General features: G+C 44.1%; 2 protein-coding genes across 6 annotated transcripts in view; one reads left to right on the top strand and one right to left on the bottom strand.

Annotated features, from left to right (window-relative positions):
• The window catches only part of SPAG9 (sperm associated antigen 9), a 56,154-nt gene extending 42,720 nt beyond the window's left edge, over positions 1-13,434 (bottom strand). For all 5 annotated transcript variants that reach the window (XM_021555104.4, XM_077787367.2, XM_085556791.1 and 2 more), the window contains exons 1-2: positions 13,015-13,434; positions 6,947-7,067 (exon numbers count right to left, since the gene is read on the bottom strand). In XM_021555104.4, the coding sequence (XP_021410779.1) occupies positions 6,947-7,067; positions 13,015-13,320 (427 nt within the window). In that variant the 5' untranslated portion in view covers positions 13,321-13,434. The remainder of the gene's footprint in view (positions 1-6,946; positions 7,068-13,014) is intronic.
• Positions 13,435-18,865: 5,431 nt separating this feature from the next.
• LOC116183102 (nucleoside diphosphate kinase-like) lies at positions 18,866-23,285 on the top strand. The gene is made up of 5 exons (XM_031506381.3): positions 18,866-19,061; positions 19,547-19,679; positions 20,203-20,304; positions 20,954-21,066; positions 21,397-23,285. The coding sequence occupies exons 2-5, from the start codon at positions 19,551-19,553 to the stop codon at positions 21,512-21,514; spliced, it is 462 nt and encodes a 153-aa protein (XP_031362241.2). The 5' UTR covers positions 18,866-19,061; positions 19,547-19,550; the 3' UTR covers positions 21,515-23,285.
• The last annotated feature ends 582 nt before the right edge of the window (positions 23,286-23,867 follow it).

Raw genomic sequence — 23,867 nt, 5'->3', positions numbered from 1 at the left:
CAAGAGGAATTACAAGTTCTTCCTATACAAGCCAGGACAGAGATCCAGCTCATTAACAAGCCCTTCCTGGCACCAGGATTGTCTGAAGACTCTCCTTGGACAGCTTTCATCTGGCTCTATTCTTTAATGCAGGTACCACACCAAAGTTAAGATACAGATCCAGAAGGGCCTTATGACCTCCTAAGTTGTTGCCAAAGAGCACACACATCACTCGTGGACTGACAAGAGGACTAAGCTATCAAACAAGTGTTTAACCTGGAAGTGGTAAGACCTGCAAATCAAACCAGCACAGAAAACTAATTTGTAAAACAAGTGAAAAATTCAACCCCTTGACAAGACCAACATGTTCAAGTAGCTCTTACAATGTGAACTACAGTTCTAGATCTCAGTTTAATAAGTAGGGCACTTGAAATTATGAAGATAATTTAGCTGTCAAGAATGCTCTGTTGATAGCAAATATCAACACATGGAGCAGCAATGGTCTTATCCCTGCACTTCTGGACTGTTCAAGTTTGCACTATGTCTCAGGCAAACAGAATCCCTGCAATTTGTTACCAAAAACCTGAAACAAAACTTCAAAAAAACAAAACTCTTCAAACATTCTGCCACAACATTTAATATAAAGACAACCACATGCCAGGACATTCCTCACACAGGCTGAAACACAAACAATCAAGAATATATACTAGAAACTTCTACACAAAATCAAGCCCAAAATCCAACTTCTTGCCCAATCTCTGCAAAAGAGGTGTTTCACTGAGAAAACTTTTGATTGACTGCTTTGCAAACAGTGGGATGCTCCATTTATACACTTGGTTATTGAAGCAACTTCCTGTCTGATAAAATCCACATCAAGTCAGTGTAGACACAGGTTTAGTAGACTGGATTTGTTTTAGAAGCCAGTGAACTTGGGAATGTAAGATTCCAAAAGACATTTAAAGTAATTTTCTTAAATTACTGCAGTATTTTGAGCAACAGAATCACTATAACAACCAAACTCCAGCACATAAACTACAATACTTCCTTAACTTAAAAACACACATGAGCAGTTAATTATACACCAGTGGATTTCAAGCCCTTCTCACCACTTTGCTCAGGTATATTAACAGCTAAGCTTAAAGCAGGCCAATCATCGTTCTAATTTCCTACTCCATTTTATTTCAGCCTTGAGTCCTGTAGCTTGGCTCGGTGCCTGCTCTGGAGCTAGCTGCTCCATCTACTGGGCTCCATCTAGTGGGCTGCTGGCTCCCAAAACCACACAGACAGCAGGACTTTGGGAGCAGAATTGGGAAGCCAGGAAAGGCACTGTGTAATGTACAGTCAGGAGGAAAGCCTCCCTTTCCAGCACACCCTGGTATTCACACTTCTTACAGAAGGATTTTTCAGGTGTAGTGATTGATACCTGAGGCACAGTGTAGGAAAGGGCAGGGGGAATCTGCCTGTTAAACAAACCTGAGATGATTGACATCAGAGATGAAGAACATCACACTGAGAACACACTAGCAGACAGTTCAGTTCCACATCTGCTAATCAAGAAATACAAGAACTCAAGCCATTCTGTTCCTCCTTTGCTGGAAATTAGATTAGTTCTACTGCTGTCAGTCTGTGCAAATGAAGCAGGAACAATCCAGACCTCCACTGAACAAACCTGAACTTTTCAACTTCTTTCCAGGACCTATTGAAAAGCTTTCTTGTATTCCTCGAGATAAACACCAGCTGAGCCATCCCTAGAAGCAGCATTTACTGACAGAGCTGTTTCACACCAGTTTAGTTATTCACATCACCATCTGTGCAGATACACAAATCAAATCTCATAACAATTTTCTGGGAAGTTTCTGTTAAACTTCACAGCTGAAAGTTCACATCAGAGTCTTCCTGTTAACTACAGATCCACATGAGCTGCATGATATCCCATGTGCAAAGATAACTCAGATATTGGATGCCTTCAGATTATCCAAGAGTGGCTGTCTGCCTGGGTTACATTACAGCAATGCTGCTGTCCCGAGAGCTCAAAAGGAAAATCAGATATCAAATAACATCTGCAGAACATTCACAACAAAACCTGTCTTGCATCTTCTCTTGAAGCCAATGAAAGCAATAGTTCTGTTTAGCTTATGAGAAAAAGAAATGTTTTCAGGTCAGCTTCCATAGCATTTGTCTCATATACCAAATAAAACCTTCAGCAAGCAGTATCTTCACAGTGTCACCTGACATGGGAAATACCATCCCAAGAGCTGTGTCGCAACATTTACAGCTCCAAAGCCCAAGAGCTGTTTCTTGGGATTATATTTATTTGGGGTTGGTTTGTTTGTTTGTTTCATTAGGTTTCTCTCTCAATGCAGTTTCCCCCAAATGTAATCTATCTGGCACACAAAGCTCAGGTTTGATATAATCAGGTAGGTAGATATATCTGTTTTGTTGTCAAATGCAGTTTGTTATCTTGGTTGTACTTTAGCACTAGGCAGATCCAGAAAAGGAGCCAAATCTTTCAACTCCCACAGCCTACCACCTCCATCAGAAAGCAGTTCAGTCATGCAGACATTGTGTTTTTCAGATTCTCTAATAAATATGTTACTCCAAGAATGATTCCTCCAGAAAGCTTATGCCAAAACTGTTCCATTCCTGTAGTTAGTCAAAATATACTAGTCATTTTTTTACTCCTAAAAATGTAACTTATAGCCTGAAATACATAAAGAAAACTGACATTCCCAGAAAGAGACAAGGAAGGAAACTAAAAGAAACCTCAGTAGCCTCCCCCCACAGAACGCAGTGGAACATCCTGTGAGCTCTGAGAAGATCTTATCCCTTCCTGTAACTGGAGACTGAGCACTGTCCCAGCAGTATCATGTGCCTTCACAGAGCCCTGCTGGACAAATGAGCTGTGTATTGCTATTACAAGTTTTTAACAGCCCTCTATTTTCCATGTCCAGGGTTGACATTTCAAATATTTTAATGCTGCAAACAAATTACAAGTAGAACAAGGGGGTCACACAACAGCAAAGACTTGAATTAATATGGAAGTCAGGTATTTTCAAATTCTTGTAAGAAATTAAAACTTAAGATTATATCAAAGACTGGTGACGGCCTCAGATATACCACATTAAAACAGAAATATGTTATTTACTGAATATGTGGCATTATCATGTTCACAGGTGCCCTCTGCTGCTGAGAAGGAAAAAAATACATGAATTCTAGGTAAGTCATAAACCAAAAAACAGACATTTGCCAACACTCAGTAAAAGTTGATTGTAGACCCACAGCAAGAACTTCTAAAATCTCTGCCTTTACCAATACCATTCCTAAACAAACCCCCAGGAACTTTGTGCTATTTAACTTGCTTAAGCTTCCACACAGCACAGGCACTGCCTTTCCCCCCTCTGTCCAGGTACTGCTGTGACCCACAGCCACACAAGGGACAGGAGCAACCCAGGGAAAATTACAGCCAAGAGCAGCAGTGCAAAATAAGATGAAAAGCTGGATCACAAGCCAAGGAGTTTCATCAGTGCTGCCCATTCCTGTGCTGAAATAGAAGCCACAAACCCTTATGCCTCTGCTCTCCTTTAAGCAGTTCCAAAGGTTAATGAATTTATCCCAGGGTGCCACATACTGCACCATTTTTTTTGCAGCAAATTTAACTTAGGCAACCACCACAGCCCATCAGCTACCATGACTGAGTGCTACACATCATGCAGGAGTGGTAATTCCAGTGCATCTGCTCCCACGATCCAGGATTTCATCATCTGCTGGCCTCACAGTCATCCCAGAAGTGTTTTCCTGGCATCTCCCCCTCTCTCTACCTCCCCCTAAGAAAGAACAGAGCACTTCAAGGTAGTTCACTCATCTGGCAGCAACTGTTCCAATTTCTGATGAGGGGAAAAGAAGTCAGTGAACCATAGGAACTTAGCAACTGGTTGATATACAATAACCTCCTGATCTCAGTTCAGGAATTTCAAACAGCAGCTTTATTCCAACCAACCTGATTGAACACATAGCTAAGGATGGAATCCCACAGGGTAAATTTAAGTGCAAAGAAATACTTCTTTTTCTTTTGATTTAGTATGACAATCACTTAGACTGCACAAACAAGTACTTAAAATTCAGGACATAACCATAACTTCTTGAGCAATTTTAACTGGCACACAGATTTAAGCACATACAATGAAGCAGAACTCAAGCACGTAACTTAAAAGCTGCCCCAGCTGACAAGTCTTCACTAAATGCTCAGCACTTCCAGTGTTAAAGAGAATGAGTCAAAACTTCTTAATGGATGAAACTTGTTCTCATAGGCTTTGCTTATTTGAGGAAAATACACAAAGCACAGGCAGCCTACACAAAGCAAAAAGTCTTGTAGGTAAAGTATGACCCAGCACCATGTATTACCTGTTTTCCATTCTAATCTATTACTCAAGTCACCAACTGATGCTGTGATCTCACTCTGCATTCCAGACCCAGGTTTTATTTGGTTACTTGCTCTGTGCCAGACATTTGCAACTCCCATTACCAGTGATGACACTGCCACTGTTTTGAATGTCAACGTGGTAAGACAGTTATCAAAACCACAGCCTAATTTAGATGCACAGGCAGTAGTATAGGAAGTAGAAGAGAAAAAGAAATATAGCTAAAAGACTTGGAGCTGAATTAAAGTGATATATCAGTGATTTGGATTGTACAACATGCCAGTTGCCTGGTCTGTAAAACAAAACAAGGTAATGCAGTAAGGTTAAGCTGCTTCACAAATACATACTTGTATGGTTTTCATATCTTAGACATTTAGATCACCAAAAAAACAGTTAACTTGCATAATATTAATTAGGTGTTCAACAAATGTGCTTATGTCCCCTTTGATCTTGCTCTGCATCAGCAGTATGTCAGACCTTCCCAGCAGCCTTTCATGCTGTCCCAGATAGCTTACCAAAGCCAAGAATAAACAAACTTAGTGTTTAACCCAGCTCTATTGTTTCTCCAAATATACAATTTTGGCCATCACAGAAGATTTTTCTCCAATACAAAGATGTTTTTTTTTCTCCAATAAATAGATTTTGGAACTGTCTAAAATCATTGTTCTATCACTAGAGCTTAACATAGTTATGGTAACTGTTTTTAGCAACATTACTTCTTACAAAAGAAGTAGTTCTAGCAACTCTCCGTGCTTCTACTGGAACAACTGAGTTTCTTGAGCAAATGCTTTCATTATTATCATATATATATACACACATATATACACAATATATAAAGAAAACTTTAAAATCATACATATACTTGAAGGCTTCAAAGCAAAAAGAATTTCACACCAAAAGACTCACAGAGCAACATAAAATGTTGTTATCAATACATGGTAAGTGTAATTTCTATCAGAGAAACTCCAGGTATGCTGCCACATACATTGCCAGAAATCCAACTGATTTTTATTTTTCATGCAACCACTTTGTCCTTTGGATTGCATTAACAGAATAAAGCCATGGCCTACAGGACAGGATGCAATCTTGATCCACAGTGTTCTTGTCAGAGATCAGGATCTCCCGTGAACAAGCTGTTTGGGCTGTATGTTTAGAGCACAGGCCTTCTAGAAACAGTGTCTTTGTTACCAAAACAGACAACTTAACTCCTGCTATACAGTTTTCTTTTCCCCTCCTGTGACACTTTTAAATACACACACAACACTGCTCCACAGGAATCTAAGGGTTTCTGGTACAAGTCTCTACAATTATCCATTTTAGCTTGATTTCATCTGCAAAGAGACCATTCTAGGAAATAATCATCCTGGTCTTTGCTAGGAAAGATTGCTTGAAGTGCTCCTTCATCCCTGCCTGTACAGAATCTGGGAATATTTGAACAGTGGATAATGAAGCACGTGATGCCTCTAAGATTTGCCAACAACATTCTGTTGGAACTGTCCAAATTTCAGTCAAATTCTGCCCTAGATGCCACCTACATTAATCTTAACACTCCAGACTAATACTCCTGCCCTGCTATAGACTCAATCATGCCACTGAAAATTAAACTTAGCAGGAAAAAATGTAGAGCTTCAGCTGGAAAACAGCTGTAACTTACTGAGTTAGGGGCAGGAAATGTGGCTGAGCAGAAATAAAGGAAGAAAGAGTAGTGAAAAGGGGTACTTTTATGACTGGCACTGCTTTTAGAAACTGGTCATCTCTCAGCCTCGTCACAGTCTCACTTTACATTCCTGCAGGGTCCAGCAATAAAAGCTCGATATTAACTGATGAACACATCAGTCTCACATCAACAGAAGATGGTTTAGAAACTTGAAACAAAAAAGTAGAAAAACTGATGATGAAGTTTCATTCAATGACTGTGTGACTGGATAAGAAGCAGCCCAGCAGAATGTCTAAACTACAACATATGTAACTTCAAGTGTTTCAAGACAATTGATCACTATCATCTATTTCCAAAGTTTCCAGAAGGTTTTTTTTTTTTCAATTATATAGAACATCCCTAAAAAGAGAAGTGTTCTCCCTAAACTTTTTTTTAATAAAAACTAAATGTCTCCTAGAAATAAATAATTCAGCAAAAATTATATTAAAGTTAATGAGAATCACCATCAATGCTCTTCTCCCAGCTGTGCTTCTAAACCTGAAGATTAACCTTATTTTAGCACAGACAACTGTTTAATAGGAAGAAAATATCATCACTAACAAGGAAGTAATCAAAGCACCTCCTGAAAAAGTTGCTAAATGTGAAAAAAGCGCTGTCTAAAAGGCAAGCAATACAAGCAGGATACCAGAAGAATCAGATTACAAGTCACAAGCTCGTATCTGACTTGTTTGCTTTAATTCTAAAGAAAACAGACTTGCACAAGAGTTAAACCCAGTTATCTAAGTACAGAAATCAGAGGGCATAGATACTTCGCATATGTATTATCACTTTACAGAACAAAAATTAAAATGCACTAATGCCACTTACAAGGAGTGCACCATGTTTTACTTACTTTGATCAGCATAGTTTTTTGCTTTTAGTTCAAGTTGTCGAGTTTGTGACTCTAACGCTTCCACTCTGGTCTGTAAGTCCTTTTTCTCTTGTTCTTGAGAATCTTCAAACTCAATGAATTTCTAAACAACAGCAAAATAGTTAAGTTAGACCAAACAACTAATTACAGGCTTTACAGCAGGTAGGAAGCAACACAGCAGCCCTTCACAGCAGGAAAGTACAAGGTGGTTTCCAAAACAACTGAATAGATCCACATTTAAACACAAAAATATTTCAGTCCAAGTCCATCAGTCAAGCACCCAGTATAGGTTATATTGTGCAATAACTTTCAACCAAGTGCCAGCCACTCCAGAGAACCTGCTTGGGATTAACATAAATATGAATGATTTCATTATTGTCTAACTTAATGTACAACAACTGCCAACAGTGCATGTGAACACAGGGAGTCTTGGTATCCTTAGTCTGACTGATCATCAGTGAAGCTATTTTCACCCACAAGCCACAAAGGTACAAACACTGTAAAAGGGAAACACCAACAGTAGTGCCAACCAAAATTATTTTATATCTTTTCCACGCCCACCCAATTCTGCTATAAATTCTTATTGTCTTCATCAAATCCTTAATAACAATCTACAATCTGTCAATTGGACAGAAAACTGTGCTGATCACCACCACCTTCTGTTTCCTTGGTTTACCACACTTGTGACTCCCCATAATCTGGAATTCACTGGTGAATGCATCAGTGTTTACATTCTCTAACATAAGAATTGCCAACACATCATTATAGCAGCTTTGAAAGCATTTTTTTTTTTTTTTTTTTTGCTATTTATCTTACTCAAGAAGTCAAGAAATTCAACATGTATTGCTGGCACAAAGAATACTTCTAAAAGCCAAGGATGTTTTAGGTCATGCAGTACTCTATGCTCTGCATTGCAAGAGAAGACAAGGCCACCAACACAAGTGTTGCAGAAGGCTCACAGAACAGGGAGAAGAAGCAGACCAGAAACCTCTGCAGGAAAAAAATCCCAAATACCCACGACAATTAAAGGGGCAAAGACTGCTGAAGACCACGTGAAAGAACGGAGACAATGAAGGCAGCAACTTGAAAACAGTAATTTGATTTGAGTATCTTTTCCTATGTATTGTTAGGAAAATTTAGTGGGAAAAATATTTCTAATGGTCATATAGTAACTCTTATTGAACTATTATTACATTGTAGCCATTGTGTTTTAGAGCTTTTACAAAAGCAGGAATTCATAACCTTATGAAAAGGGCTTCAGTTGAACAGGGTCATCAGAAGAAGTTCTGACTAAAAAGTACTTCAGATGTAGAAATGCATCAAAACCTATGAAGTGAAACAAGAGTTCCTTTCAGACAAGCTCTGCACAGCTATCACAGGACTGGGCATGGTGCTCATATGACTGCTTGAAACTAAACCACAACAATTGAGGAACAGCTGACATAGCCCAGGTAGCTCCGCCTTGGGTGCTGCCATCAAAAAGTCCCTCTTCAAACACAGATGTGCAGAAATCTTTCTACCCCCTCCACACAAAGTTTGGAAATATTAATTAGTCAATGTAATTTGAAAACCTCAATGTTTAAGCTTGTTTCATGTCTTCTTTGTAGTAATTGATTTAAGACTTTTGCCCCTTTAATATTCAAGTCATGTCTGGCCTATTCTTGGCAGACTCCCTTTTCAAAAAGGGCTTCAAAGTAAATTTGGCACTGGGGCTGAAGTTACACTAAACATGGGAAGTTTGTTACACTAAACATGGGAAAACATGAAATAAGAATTATAGAACTGTAACATCTTTGTTTAGTTGTTTCTCTGATGATTTCCCAAAAATGTGTCATAGGTTGCTAAAGGCCAGGGACAATTATACTCATTAATAACAAACAGCCATTCAGAGCCATTAATGTCACTGTTACTCATGAAACTACAGATAGATATAATTTTGTATGTCCTCTCAAGCTCTTCAACTGCAAGTGGAAAAACTACTCTTGCCTAGAAAGGTTTTGTTACCTTCCACTAGTTTATCTTCATTTTATTAAAGTTCAAATCTACTTTACTATACTTTAAAGCATTTCTGTAATTACAGCTGAATATTTTTCCCTCCCCTGCTGTAAACTATACTTGATCAGATCATGGGATTCAGAACTTTGGACTTTGAATATTTTTATTTGGTTTCATTTCTCTGTCTGGTGATAGTATAATCACAGGTACAGCCCCAGCAGATTGATCATCACACCCTGACTCAGCCTGCGTAAGTATGGCAGAGAACTAGTGAGATAAATCACCACAGCAGCCAAAGACAGCCTGAGCACTCATATTAAAATACTTTTTTTTTTTCATTTACATTGACAATACACTCAAATACTACTTATCTCCTGTACTGTTTAATGTAAATCCAGCAGCATATGTAGGAATACGTTAGGTACTCAACAGTCATCCTCTCATCTCAACCCCAGCTACTGGTTATTCAAAAGACTGAGGCAGACAAAAATCTAGCTTTCCCAATTTAAGTGATGTCCTTACAACCCTTATGAGAAGTGTGAGAAGTGAGATTTTTGGTACTTTTTTTTTTTAAGAGCAAAGCTGAAGGACACCAACGTGTCTTTAAAACAATCAGACCAGATTATGTAAAATGACAGAAAATACAGCTGGAATAATCCTTAAAAGGTCATCTTGTTTCCAGGTTCTGATGCTCAGCATTGGATGTCTGGATCCTAATTTTGATTAGGCTATGTTGAGGTGTAACACAGGATGTGATGCACAGCTCCTCCTGCACGTGCCTGCAACTGAAACCCAACCTGCAATACCTTCATCAGGCATGTTTGGCAACTCCCATTTAATCCATCCCATTTTCTCCAGGTAGGATCACATGTGTCATTTCAGATCTTTGTCCAACCTGTTCTTAAAGACCTCATATAAAAGGTGTGAAGAAGTCCCTCAGAAACTAAACTCAAAAATCTTTATGTGATCAATTTTAAACCTACTTGAAAGCTTGCAGAGATTTCTGGAATAAATAAGAACTCAGACTACACAACAGCCCAGCACATTTGGAACCCTCTGTCCTACACACAACCACAGAAGCACTCAGTAGCACATTATTAGCCAAATGAAATATCTCTTCCTATATTTATGTCATCTTATGTCTCTTCATATCTTGACTGTTTTTCCTGTCACAGGACCCAGATGCAATGCCAAGCAGATCTGATGTCAGGGCCTTGGCAATCTTTACTACTTGGCAATCTTTACTACTCTATGACACGTCCTTCAGCAATGTGTATTGCAACAATAACAGATTCTCAGCCAATGGCAAGTTCTTCTTGGAGCAGGAAGGAAAAAAAATCACCTAAAAAGCCAGTTCAGATGGACATGGAGGACAGAAAAACACATCAAAATGAAAACAACCTGATAGCCATAAAATAGAGTGAAAGTTTTCTGTAAAATGCATCTCGGTTCTGTTCTCTTAAATTAAAAATACTTAAACTCTTACTGCACAGTGTTTACTCAACATAAGATTCTAAAGAAAGTTACCTCTGGGAACAGCAGAAAAAGCAGACCTCAAGTTTATGCTACGACTTAAACCAGTTTTAGTAGTGGTAAATCCTTTTTCACAGTTGCCAAAGATTTCAAAAACAGCTTAATCCCACCAACAGCAGAAAAGCTAAAAGATATCCCAATTTGGCATAGCTAAATGGAGTAGATTTTTATCCTCTTCCCAAGTGCACACAAAACACATGCCAGCTACAAGTGCAGGTCTGAAACAGCACATTGCTGCAGAAGTAACTCTTATCAGGGTATACAATAGCAAAAGCACAAATGCTGGTTCCTCTTCCACTTCTTTGGGGCAGGCCTCACAGACTACCTCAGAGTCACCAAGTGGAGAACAGCAGAGCAGCTGGTTCCTCCATTCCTTCAGCGATATCAAAAAACCTACCAAATTAAAAGGCAGACAAGTAATTTTGCAGCAACTACAAAGATCAAAACTGTACCCAGAGGGTTGAGAAGTAGGCCCAGAACTTCTGTCAAGGTGATGGTAAAAAAAATTATTCCAGAAATTCACAGGCATCAACTTTTAAGATATTTCCTGTGCTTAAAAAGTTACTAAAAATAAAGAAAGCAAATTACAAAAATGGGGTAAGGAGACACCTACCCAAATAGTAAACTATTTAATGTGCATTAAGATACTGCCACAAGTAAATTTCCTACAACAACAAGCAGAAAGTAGAAGAAGGTGTGTTAATTGCCCAGAGAAGCTGTGGTTGCTTCATCCCTGGATGTGCTCAAGGGTAGCTGGACAGGGCTTGGAGCAGCCTGGTGTTGCAACAGTGTCCCTGCCTGTGACACAAACTTTAAGATCCCTTCCAACCCAAACCATTCATTGTGTGATTCTATGAACAGGTGACATTAAACATGGAGCTCAAAATTCTCAATTTTGCCACCACATGACACAGGCAAACCCCAAACGAAAGAAATGTGCTAAGCCAATAACTTTTTGTCCAATGAAATATTGTTAAATTTCTGTTCCCTCCTTTTATTTCAATCACATTGCACCCATCAGGTTATCTCAGCATCAAAAAAATAATTCAACAACCATGCCTAACACATATGCCTCTCCTGAATACATCAGGCTGTACCAAACACTTCCACACCTGTACAGTGCAATGACCTCAGCACATCACAAAAATGACCTTTGTGCTTACCATGAAAATACAGTCTTTGGTCTAACTGCACTTTGGAAAGCATCAGCCAGGTGTCTTGCAGTATGAATGCTGGTTCTTCAACTGCACATAGCCTGTTCTCTCAAGTTAATTTATCATGACACAGAGAAATGAAGATGGCACTGAAGCACAAAACAAATACAGGCACATACAGTTCCTGAAAAGCTACAACAACAAACTTAACCCCATGATCTGTATCCTCACATAGGTACGGCTTCTGTCCTGCTGCCCAAGATCTGTTTCTGATCTTAGAAATGCTGCCTGCGCTTCAAGCCTGATGGATTTTCTCATTAATTAGTTCAGAAAGTATTTATCAATCCCTTCCTATTACTCTCAATGTAAACATATTTTCTAAAAGACCCTTTTACATTGTGCTAGAAATAGTGTGGCAACTCCAGTCCCCTAACTGGAGTCTATATGGCATCATAAAACCACCATGTGTTTGACAAGGAGGATGAATGACCTATCAGTCCAGGAGCTGGACCACAGTCCTTCACAACAAATGGAGTCCTGGAATAATCTGCAGACAACATTTTGCACTCACTTAGAAACAAACAAGTATTTAAACAGGGCTAATGTTTTTTAAATTAAGCTTTCACCGTTAATATTGTGTTCACCCTCAGTGCGGTTGTTCTTCTGATTTTTGGAAAATTTAGAAGGCAAACACAACCAGAGAGATTAGCACAGGACAAGGGGTCTGGAAATACACTTGTAAGATGGCTTGTTAATGTTAAACAGATAATGCTGCCAATCCAATTTCCTTCAGGAGTTTGGCAAGACAATGAGCAGGAGGAAGTTATCCTGCACAGCTGCTTCCCATTCTATTGCTTTATAATATCACATTAGATAATGCCTCACAAGCTTGCTTATGCTGAAGTGATTCTTGGTACCGACACTGAAATAAAAACATCTAACATCCAAAATCAGAGTCGACGTCACCGGAGAGTCCACACCACCTGTTGCTGCCTGCAGCTTTAAGCAGCAGCTCTGAGAGCTTCAGCCTAGACACTGCGTATTCCCATGGTTTTTGCGACGTGGTGTCACTATTTCCGCAGAAATGGACAACCCGCCTCCCTCCGCGGCCGTGACAGCGCAACCAGCGCCCGGTTCCGCGCTCGCTCCGCGGCCCCGGCGGCAGCGCAGCGGCTCCCGGGGATCCCTCCGGGACGAGCGGCTCAGGGGATGGCAAGCACACGGAGCCGCACGGAGCGGGAGGGATTCCTCCCTCCTCATCCTTCTGCCGAGCCGCGTCTGGAGCCCAGCTCCAGCAGCCCGGGGCTGGCCGCCCGCTGCGCCCCGGGCAGGCCCGGGAGGTGCCGCCCGGCCCGGCGCCGCGCTCACCTCCTCGGCCTGTTTGCGCAGCGCCTTCTCCCGCTCGTACTGCGTGAGCAGCTGCTCGTTATCGTCCCGCAGCAGCTCCAGCTCCACGCTGGTCTCCTGGCTGTGCGCGCACACCGAGTCCAGGTTCTCCAACACGGCCACCACCAGCGGCATCAGCTCGGCCACCACCTCCTCGTCGTAGCGCCCGATGAGCCGCTCGAACTCGCGGTAGATGGAGCCCGCCAGCCCCGACACCCGCTCCGACATCATGGCGGGGCCGGGCCCGCCGGGATCCTCCTGGTACACCACGCCGTCCGCCAGCTCCATGGCGGCGGGGGTTGTGCGGGGCCTGGCGGGGCCCGGCTCGGAGCGGCGCCCGGCGGCGGAGCCTCGGCAGGGCCGGGCGGGAGCGGCGCGCGCCTCTGACCTCACCCGCCGCGCCGGGCGGGGCTGCCGGGACGGCGGGCGGGGCGGGGCGGGCGGGGTTGTGACGTCACGGGACGACAGGTGATGTCACGGGGCGGGCCCGCGTGAGGGGGCGGGCCCGCGTGAGGGGGCGGGCCCGCGTGAGGGGGCGGGCCCGCGTGAGGGGGCGGGCCCGCGTGAGGGGGCGGGCCCGCGTGAGGGGGCGGGCCCGCGTGAGGGGGCGGGCCCGCGTGAGGGGGCGGGCCCGCGTGAGGGGGCGGGCCCGCGGCTGCGTGTGGGGAAGATGCGGGCGGCGGGAAGGGCTGCGCTGTGGGAGGCGCGTTAGGGGTCACCCAATCCCGGCAAATCACCCAATCCCGGCAAATCACCGAATCGTCGGGATTGGAAGAGACCTTTAAAAGGGCAACAAGGCTAGGGAAGGGTTTGGAGCCCGCTTCCCGCGAGGAGCGGCTGAGGGAGCTGTGGGCAGCTCAGCCGAGAGAAAAAGGCTCAGAGCACATCTTATCCCTCTCTGCAGCTCCTCCTGTCAGGAGGGTGCAGCAGCTGAGGCCGGGCTCTGCTCTGAACCAGGGAGCGAGGACACAGCCCTAAGCTGTGCCAGGCCAGTTCAGGTTGGACATTAGGAAGAAATTCTTCACAGAATGAGTGATTGTGCATTAGAATGGGTCCCACAGGGAGGTGTTGAAGAAAAGACTGGCTGACAATCTGGCTGACAAGGTGGTGTTGGGTCAGGTTGGACTGGATGGTCTCAAAGGTCTTGTCCCACCTAGTTCATTCTGTTCTGTCACCCAGTCTGACCATGCACCTGGCACTGCCACTGTAACTCCTAAACCAGTAAACCACATTGCACAGTGCTGGGTATGCCTCTTAACCACTGTGGTGATTCCACCACACCCCTTCCAACCCCTGACCACACAAACAGTAAAAATAAAATTTTCTAATATTTAATCTGAATCTCCCTTAGCTTAAGACTGTTTTCTTTGGTCTTCTCTCTGCAGGCACAGCAGAGGAGCCCCATCCCCACCTCACTACATGCTCCTGTCAGCAGTTCTAGAGAGCTGTGAGGTCACCACTGAGCCTCCTCTTCTTGAGACGAAACAAACCCAGCCCCATAAGACGTTTTCTAGACCCTTTACAAGCCTTGTTCCTCTTCTCTGGACACACTCCAGCCCCTCAATATCCTTTTTAAAGCAAATGGCCCAAAACTGAACACAGCAGTGCCAAGAAGAGACAGACAGTCACTTCCCTGGTGCTGCTGGCCACACTATTCCTGATACAGGCCTAGATACCCCAGGTCTAGAGTGAATATCAAAGTGAATGTTTAGAGTGAATATCAAAGCCCTGGTGCCATTAGTGGAGGCTCTGGGGGGCCCTGACAGCAGGTTTGGTCCCTTTAGTCCCTTACCGTGGGACCAGGATGGGGAGCTCTGGTTGGATTTTGGGGTTCCCTCTGTGAATGGCAGATGTGAGGCAATGTGGTCTGACAGCTCCCAGGGTATTTGTTTATCACACCCTTGGAGGCATAAATAGACCCAGTGATTCACTGAGGGATGACTGAAGGAGTTAGAATTTTAGCTCCTGCATTTTGGGACCCCACAGCTCTGTGTTTGCTGGTGTCTGGCAGCAAAAAGGCCTTTCCTTTCTAATAAGGTCTCCAGATAATATCATAAATCCTGTTTTCTTAACAATAATACAGCTTAGAAGGCATCTTACACTTGCTGAGAGAGATTGATTTTCCTAGGATTTGGAACAGGGAATTCCATTCTGGATCATGGATTTGGAAATTCAGTTCCATTCTGGATCATGCATTCTTTCATGGGAACAATGGGAGCTGTAACAGACATTTACAGTAAACTTGAAAATACTTACTGCAATTGAAAATTTTCCAAGTTGTTTCACATCATTAACCCCATTAATGGGTTTTTTTAAGTTGGGAAAACCCTTTAAGACCATCAAGTCTATCCATTAACCCAGCACTGCTAAGTACTAAACAATATCCCCAAGTACCACATCTGCAGATTTTTCAGATGCCTCAAGAGAGGGTAACTCCATCATTGCCCTGGGCAGCCTCTGCCAGGGCTTGACAGCACTTTCAGTGAAGATCTTTTTCCTAGTATCCACTCTAAACCTCCTCTGGTAAAACTTCTATCATACAACTTGGACTTGGGGAAATCTATATTTTTCATTAGGTAATATCACATGTACAGCAGAGGAGCCTGGTGGCCCAGCAGCAGTCCAGAAGCAAAGAAATGAAAATGTGCTTTAAAAAAGGCAGAAGGCTTGAGAAGAGATGGAATTGTAACAGTGGAGATTGCATTCAGCTCCACTGGAGAGCAGCAGAGCCTTGCACTTATTTTTCTCTCATTTGGCCTGGTTCTAAGGCAGGAACTGTGCTTTAAATACATGTGCTGCCTTTTACCTTCATGTACTGAGCCAGTGAGTCTGCGCAGGAATGACAAAGAAGAAAATACTCCAGCCCTGTATATTGGATTTATTGTGAGTCTTGTTTAGACATCGTCATCCTCCCAAGCTAGTATTTAAAGTGCTTTGAAATAGCCACTCCAGAGGAAATCTATGCTCAGAATCCAAGGGACCTCTGGACCAGTCACAATAGGAGGTTTCTGCCACTGCTTCCCAGTCAAACTCACTTCAACTTCCAACGGGGTCAACTGCTGTGATCCCCCTGTCACCCCAGCAGTAAGCAGGTTCTGCTCCTGATGGGATTAACATGCACCAGTATCACCCAAATTTCATATTTCTGTAGTTCTGATGTGCCAGGCCATTGGGTCCACACATCCAAAAGACACAATTCTCTCATGCCTCTAACCCCCCCCACCAAGTAAATTGATTTGTAATTTACCAGGAAAGGAAATCAGCCCTTGGATCACTCCATGTTTAGAAGAGTTTAACTGGCACTTTCCCAGAGGAAGAAATTTTTGTGAAAGTTTAATTCTATAGTGGTTTATACCTTAAAGCAAAACAGAAATCAATATAAAGACTGATGAATTATAGCAGCACTCAGCTAAATGAAGAGTAGGATATCCTGAAGCAACAAAGCATGTCAGAGTTAGGACTCTGGTTACAAGGAGCAAGAGGGACACAGAATAAATTATGAGTTTTGATGAGAACCCCAAGTATTCTGGGTGATAAAAACAGAGACTGTGAGCTGAGACCAGTCTAAAGCTGGGGCCAAACCAGCAAAGCGGGAGCTGTGTTAAATTCTCCTGAAGTCTGGAGACATTCACAGTCAGTTCTTTGTCTCAGGCCTGTTTTAAAAATTTCTACTGGTTTTAAGTAATGTGGAAGTGGTTTGAGCTCAGCAGTTACACTTAGTTCACTCACTGAGAACTCTGGAGGTGTTTACTTCTCTCCTGTGGTCAGTCCATTTTTTGGAAATTGTTTGTCTAGACTCTACTTCTTCACATTTTAGATAAACATGTAATTTCCAATGTAATTAAGTGATCTTGGTAAAATTTGCAACCACCAAAAGCTTATTTATACAGTAACAACTTGCTCTGCTAATCATGGATTAATCTCAAAAGTGGCAGAGTTAACCTTTATTTAATGAGGTTAAAAGACTTGGCACAGATCACAGAACAGACCTTTGGTAAAGCTGGAAGTCGTGCTTGCCCACCTTCGGGCAAGTCCTAAGCTTTAATCATTAAATTACGTAGATTTAACAAGACTGTAAATAGATGTCCTATTGCTGCTTTAAACTTGATATATTTGTAAACATCCTGTCTCTGGAGACCTTTCCTCTATTGTTATGTATTATTTTGCCATAGTGAGGATTACAGCATTAGAGTTTGTTTAAGTAGTATGAAACATCTTAAATAAATATGTATCAAAGCAAGAGAATAAATTGGATTTGTATTGTCAGGAGACTACTCAGAAACTCTAATTCCAAAATAACCTCAAGGAGGACTTGCTAGAATGTATGACATTGGGATTTTTAAAATATCAAATCAGAGCTCTTGGAAAGTGTGATGGAAAAAGACCCTTAATACAAGAAAGCAAGTTGGTTGAATTGATGCTTAGGTCAGATCTGGAGTCTCTCACCAGAGCTAAAAGTACCACATGGATGTGTGATGGACTGTAGTGAAGACAAGGGATCCCAAATAAGGAAATCCATGGTACCAAAAAGCTGAACTTTTCCCTGTCAAGCAGCAAAGTAATGCCTCGAGGGAAGTAAAATCTTCATTGTTTGCTTTCAAGAACAGCCAAGTGGAGCCCGGGAGGTTCTTCTCAGTTTGGAAGCAAAACCAGGACAAGCATGGATTTCCATCCAGATCCTTTATCCTCAATTCTCTTGAAGACAATAAAATGCTCAGGGCAAAGCAGCTCAGTGAAATGGTTGAAGGGTCGTTTGACTCTAAGAGCTAATACAGTATAACGAGAAAAAAACCCCAAACAACCTTAATTACCTCCTTTTAAGAGGAAATACAAGCAGAACAGTACGATAACAAGATTTTTATTACAATAACCTTACGTGTCTTTTGTTAAATAAAAACCGTGATCCAGCAGGCAAGGCTGAACTGCTGGAAGGGCTGAGCCCGGCACCCCGCTCTCAGGGAAGAGGCGCTGGATGGGTGCGGTGTTCCCCAGGCGGGGGTCGGGGCAGGGATCGGGGCAGGGATCGGGGCAGGGGTCGGGGCAGGAATCGGGGCAGGAATCGGGGCAGGGATCGGGGCAGCGATCGGGGCAGGGATCGGGGCAGCGATCGGGGCAGGGATCGGGGCGGGGATCGGGGCAGGGGTCGGGGCAGGGATCGGGGCGGGGATCGGGGCAGGGATCGGGGCAGGGATCGGGCAGGGATCGGGGCAGGGGTCGGGGCAGGGGTCGGGGCGGGGATCGGGGCAGGGATCGGGGCAGGGATCGGGCAGCGATCGGGGCAGGGATCGGGGCAGGGGTCGGGGCGGGGATCGGGCAGCGATCGGGGCAGGGATCGGGGCAGGGGTCGGGGCGGGGATCGGGGCAGGGGTCGGGGCAGGGATCGGGGCAGGGATCGGGCAGCGATCGGGGCAGGGATCGGGGCAGGGATCGGGGCGGGGATCGGGGCAGGGGTCGGGGCAGGGATCGGGGCAGGGATCGGGCAGCGATCGGGGCAGGGATCGGGGCAGGGATCGGGGCAGGGATCGGGCAGCGATCGGGGCAGGGATCGGGGCAGGAATCGGGGCAGGGGTCGGGGCGGGGATCGGGCAGCGATCGGGGCAGGGATCGGGGCAGGGGTCGGGGCGGGGATCGGGGCAGGGGTCGGGCAGCGATCGGGGCAGGAATCGGGGCAGGAATCGGGGCAGCGATCGGGGCAGGGGTCGGGGCAAGGATCGGGGCAGGGATCGGGGCAGGGGTCGGAGCAGGGGTCGGGGCAGGGATCGGGCAGCGATCGGTCCCCGGTCCCCGCGGGAAGGGGCTGGGGGCGGTGGCGGTGCCCTGTGCGGGCGGGACACTGCGGCAGCCGCCGTGCGGGGGGGGCACGGCTAAACCGGGTGAGAACCCGCGGTGACACGGCTTGACAGAGCCACCGGTGGAACAGCGGCGGACGCGGGCTGCGAGACACAGCCGGGGCGCAGCGGAGTGTCCGGGCTGCCACGCTCGCCACCAGCGGGGGACACCGCTTGCCACAGCCACCGGGCCACCTGTGGGTAAGCCGAGTTGCGGGGCCGCGGGAAGGGTCCCCCTGCCCCCGGGCAGTGTCACCGCACCCCCGCGGAGCCTCCCCGCAGCCCCTGCATCCCTCACCTGCCCATTCAGGTGTGCTCCAGCGCGGGGCTCGGAGCCCCTCTGGTCCTGCTGGTTTCCAGGTGAAAACTCTGTGTGCGTACTGATTTATTAATTTATTGCACGGCACTGGAAGACGGATCCGTGGTGATCATTACCTTCCTTTCCATTCAAAGTTTTTCTGATTTCATTATTTGCTGATTGTTCCTGCACTTGGCACTCTTCCACTGCTTCAAACTCAGTCCTGCAGGAAAACCTGTGTGTGGTCGCTGGTTTGTCCAAACATTGAAGGCCATGGATTACTGACCCTCAGATGCAGGAAATCTAATCACACTTATAGCAGACAGGGCTGGGATGGGCTGGGATTGCACAGTCCTGGAATAACAAATTTTATTCTCTCCCTCCTCAGGATCATGGCTGCCATAGAGGAGCGCACCTTCATTGCCATCAAGCCCGACGGGGTCCAGAGGGGGCTGGTGGGGGAGATCATCAAACGCTTCGAGAAGAAAGGATTCAAACTGGTAGCCATGAAATTAATACATGTAAGCTCTCCTCAATTACTGTGTCTGCTTTTTTATATTTGAAAGCTGTAGCCTTCAAATACAGCACCGTCCTGTAACAACAAATGTGGCCTCTGTAACATTTAAAACTGAAATTTTGAAAAGTTGTACTTGGGATGTTTTTGGAAAAGTTCCAATTCCCAGCTCCGGCTAAATGCTTTAGACATGCTAAGCAGACTAATTTTAGTAACCTGATGCCCTTAGTCTGAGGAGAGTATTCTTTCAGGTGCATCCTATGCCAAATAAATATCTTTGAGTATCTCTCACAAATCCCAGGTCACATAAACTGCCTGTATTGTCAACAAAAACTTTTCTAAGTTAGTTGTGGTTAAGCAAACAGTTAAAATTCATATCAACCAAAAGTACTCCTAGGAAGGTGCTAGAAATACTGAATTTTTAAGTGCATGCAAGTTCCAGCATTACCAGTGCTCTGTGGTTTATCTCTGTGATTTCACTAAGCTCTTACTGTAAGCTTTTTTCTCTGTCTGTCTGGTTTTTAAACCAGGCCTCTGAGGACCTTCTGAGGGAACACTACATCGACCTCAAGGACCGGCCATTCTACGATGGCCTGGTGCAGTACATGCACTCGGGACCTATCGTAGCCATGGTGAGTTGCTGGCAAGGAAAACCACACTGCTTGATTATCTTCCCTGCAATGAGATTGTGTCACCTGTTGAATGCTAGTTTATTTTTTAAAGGATTTTAAAATCTGGATTCAAATACTGTGATTAGGAAGATGTGCTGTTGAATATTTTTCTTTAATCGTTTCTCATAATCTTTCTCTCCTCTGAGTCAGTTTTTTGAAGAAGAGGGCAGGGGAAGAAAGGAATCACAACCAGGACCTTGAGAAACAGTAAACCTGCACAAAAGTCCCATCCTGAAATGCCATGTATTAAAGAAGCTGAAAAAGGATGGTGCAACATTTAAGCTTTAGCTCTCTTTTTCTCCTTGATAATGTATTTGTAAAATAGTTGAGGCCAAGCTTTCCCATGAGCAGACAGCTCTGTGAGACTGTCAAACTGAGATGGAAAATTGTTCTCTCCCCACCCTAGGTGAGGAGGGGTACTGAATAGAAGGGGACCATGTGAGCAGATGCTTCAAGAATCTGACAGAATAATTTAAGAGAAATTTCTCTCACTGTGATAAATGTTCAGATGGTGATTTGTGCCATGATGGAGAGCCCTGTGTTCTCATGGATTGTATAAGTTATCTGCTGCTAAATTTAATAATCTGAATGGATTTTTTTTTTCTTTAAGGTGTGGGAAGGTCTTAATGTGATTAAGACTGGAAGAATGATGCTGGGGGAAACCAATCCATTCGATTCCAAGCCTGGCACTATTCGTGGGGACTTCTGTGTCCAAGTTGGAAAGTAAATTTTAAAACATTTGTTATCATCCAAAAGCACTAAATGCCAAGTGTTATGTCATGATATCTACAGGAACTGTGCTCCATCCTTCTCTGTCTTACACATGGAGCTGCCATTCCCTGTGCCCATGACATATTAGTATCTAAGGATGGGGATCAAATAATAGTTGTTCCCATTGACAAAAATAAGCAAAGCTGGAACTGCCTATGCTGTGTCTTTTCCTACTTTATTGTTACTTAAAGCTTCTGTCCATATTAGGAATTACTTCAAAACAAGAAGCTTACTTTACTTTAAGAATTCCTTTACTCTTTTATTCACCTTTTCTTTTCCTAGGAACATCATTCATGGCAGTGATTCTGTGGAAAGTGCTGAGACAGAGATCAATTTATGGTTCACTCCTGAAGAACTGGTTGATTATAGAAGCTGTGCTCATGAGTGGATCTATGATTAACACCCAGCCTGGATCTTCTGATATTCCCATGTCCACAAGCAGCTGCCAGCCTCTAGCTATTCCAAAGAATTCCCTGGTAGAAACCTCAGAATACAGTGAGTTTGCTCTGTTGTGGACATTAAATAGAGTCGGTGCTTGCTGCTCCTTTGATTTAAAAGCTGTCAAACTATAGATGAATTGCACATTTTAAAAGCTGCTTCCGGGATTGAGAAATATGAGATGAAAACAGAACAGATAACATATATTTTTCTGAAGCATTTGATAGTCACAGAGAATGTTTTGGGAAACAAAAAAAAAATGGGTAAAAATTTATTTGGTAAATAAATACACAAATGGCTCAGAGTCAGAGGTTAACTTTTCTAAAACATTAGAGGACAACTAATGGTGTGTAAATGCATTGATAATATGCTCAAATGTTGAGGATTTACTTAATATCAAGTGTGTCCCCATTCCTAAAACAGCTGCAGAAAAAAGCCCATTTCTCTCCCCAGAACATGCTGTGCCCATAAAGAATTCAACTCTGGCTAAAATGACAACTGGCCTCCACACTGACACTGTTTCAACTCGCTTTTTTTTCCTTCCACATGGGATTTATGTAGTATTTTAAGGACAGATTAACCAGCCAGGCTTGATGAAATGTCCTTTTATGTGAAAAGAAGATTAATGTGAGGATGGATGAGGGAGATTCTACCTTTAGCCACTTCAGTGCAGCAGCTCTCTGATACTGCACAGAGCAATAAGTGGTGTTTGCTCTGCCAGCTGAACAGCTGATAGTTTAGTTGTGTTCTCATTACTGTTGTTTCCTCAGTAGCTGGAACTACAAAGCAAATGGTCCTTGGATAAGTTGTTTCAGAAGTGACTTTATAATTTTGTATTTATTTAATGATGTAAAGAAGTAAAGTCATAACAATGAAGAAGGTGTTTCAGTTTCAACAGCAAAAACTGGATGTACTGGATGAGGAAGTATGGATTGATATTATGTATTTATTTCCCTGCAACATTTTATTCATTAAGAGCAAGAGTTTAATGAAATCGTTTGCTCAAGCTCTAAGATTTTTCTTCCCACACAGTGAGTTCTTGCATCTGAATACTGAACTATGCAGTGAAAGTTGAAATCTTATGATACCTTATGGTGGTATTGAGCTCCTAAAAAGAGATGGCACAAAATAAAACAATATTTGCTGCTTCTTAAGGGAAATAAAATAAAATTTAAAATATTTTGTCTTATATTTAATTCATTATTATAAGGAGGGGGAACAAATTTTCTAACTATGAAGCTGTAGGTGAGGCTGTGAGCTTCTCTTCTGAAAATATTCAGTGTTACAGAAGATAAATCATTAGGTTAAAAGAAGCTGGAGGAAAGGGACTATGTGACAAACCTAAGCATGAGATGAGTAGTCTGCAGTTTAATCTTTGCTTGGAACGTTACTTGAGATGTCTCAGTTCTGCAAAATAAAGAAATGTGGTTTATCTGGAGGTATTGGGGCTGTCAGGAAGCTGCTGATTAGTGTTTCTAATGCGATGTGACTGGGAAGAGATGGAGGCCAGCATTCCTGCGTGGCTGAGGTGCCTGAGCAGGTCCAGTGGAAACCACTAACTGACCCTGAGAAAACACTAACTGGCCCCTCAATAAGAGACAACGCAAGGACTGCAGAACTTCTTTCACTGATGTTCAGCTGCAGTGATGGTGTGTGATTATAACTTGCACAGGCAAAAGTGCTTTATCAACTAGGAAAGGGCCAATTAGTAAACATCATAAAAAGCAACAACACGCTCCCTGCTTAATGTTGTGACACGGCTTCAGGGACTGTGCGGTTTTGACACTCGGCGGCTTCATCTTCCCAATAAAATTACCAATGATGTTCCTGTGTTACAGATTCCACATTGCTTTTCTGTGATAAATATTCTTTCAAGGAGCTGTGGCCGTGCTGTGCGCTGCAGCCCGGTTGACAGGACCAACCTTCAGGCCGCGGGGGTAGCTGAGACCAGCCAACCCAGCAAAAAAATCCTAAAAAAATATTTAGTTGTGTAAAAAAATTACTTAGTTGTTTTAGGCATCCGCCGTCGTTCCAGTGCATTACAGGCTCAAGCTACAGTTGCTGCGTCTGTAAATAACCTCGAGGAGGCGGAGGCGACAGGTGCGGCCGGGCCTGGCCGAGAGCCGCCGCTCGGCCGCGGGGCCCGGCAGCGGCCGCTCCCTGCGGCTCGGCTCGGCTCGGCTCGGCTCGGCTCGGCGCGGTGCGACCGCGGCCCGGTCCCGCCCGGCGCTGGCGGTGCCGCCCCCGAAGCGCCGCCGGCCCGGCGGCTCCGCCTCTGCGCGGGGCGGGGGCTGCGCGGCGCGCCCGCCTCCCCC

The sequence above is a fragment of the Lonchura striata genome, chromosome 18 (genome assembly GCF_050655825.1).
Source record: "Lonchura striata isolate lonStrDom1 chromosome 18, ASM5065582v1, whole genome shotgun sequence".
Taxonomy (NCBI): Eukaryota; Metazoa; Chordata; class Aves; order Passeriformes; family Estrildidae; genus Lonchura; species Lonchura striata.
This window is presented reverse-complemented; position numbering and strand designations above follow the sequence as displayed.

What these genes read in the sequence shown, in the direction of transcription:
- LOC116183102 (XM_031506381.3), top strand. Translation starts at nt 19,551, where the DNA reads ATGGCTGCCATAGAGGAGCGCACCTTCATTGCCATCAAGCCCGACGGG. An exon ending in TAGCCATGAAATTAATACAT is followed by an intron (nt 19,680 to 20,202) that starts GTAAGCTCTCCT and finishes TTTTTAAACCAG; the next exon opens with GCCTCTGAGGACCTTCTGAG. An exon ending in CGGGACCTATCGTAGCCATG is followed by an intron (nt 20,305 to 20,953) that starts GTGAGTTGCTGG and finishes TTTTTCTTTAAG; the next exon opens with GTGTGGGAAGGTCTTAATGT.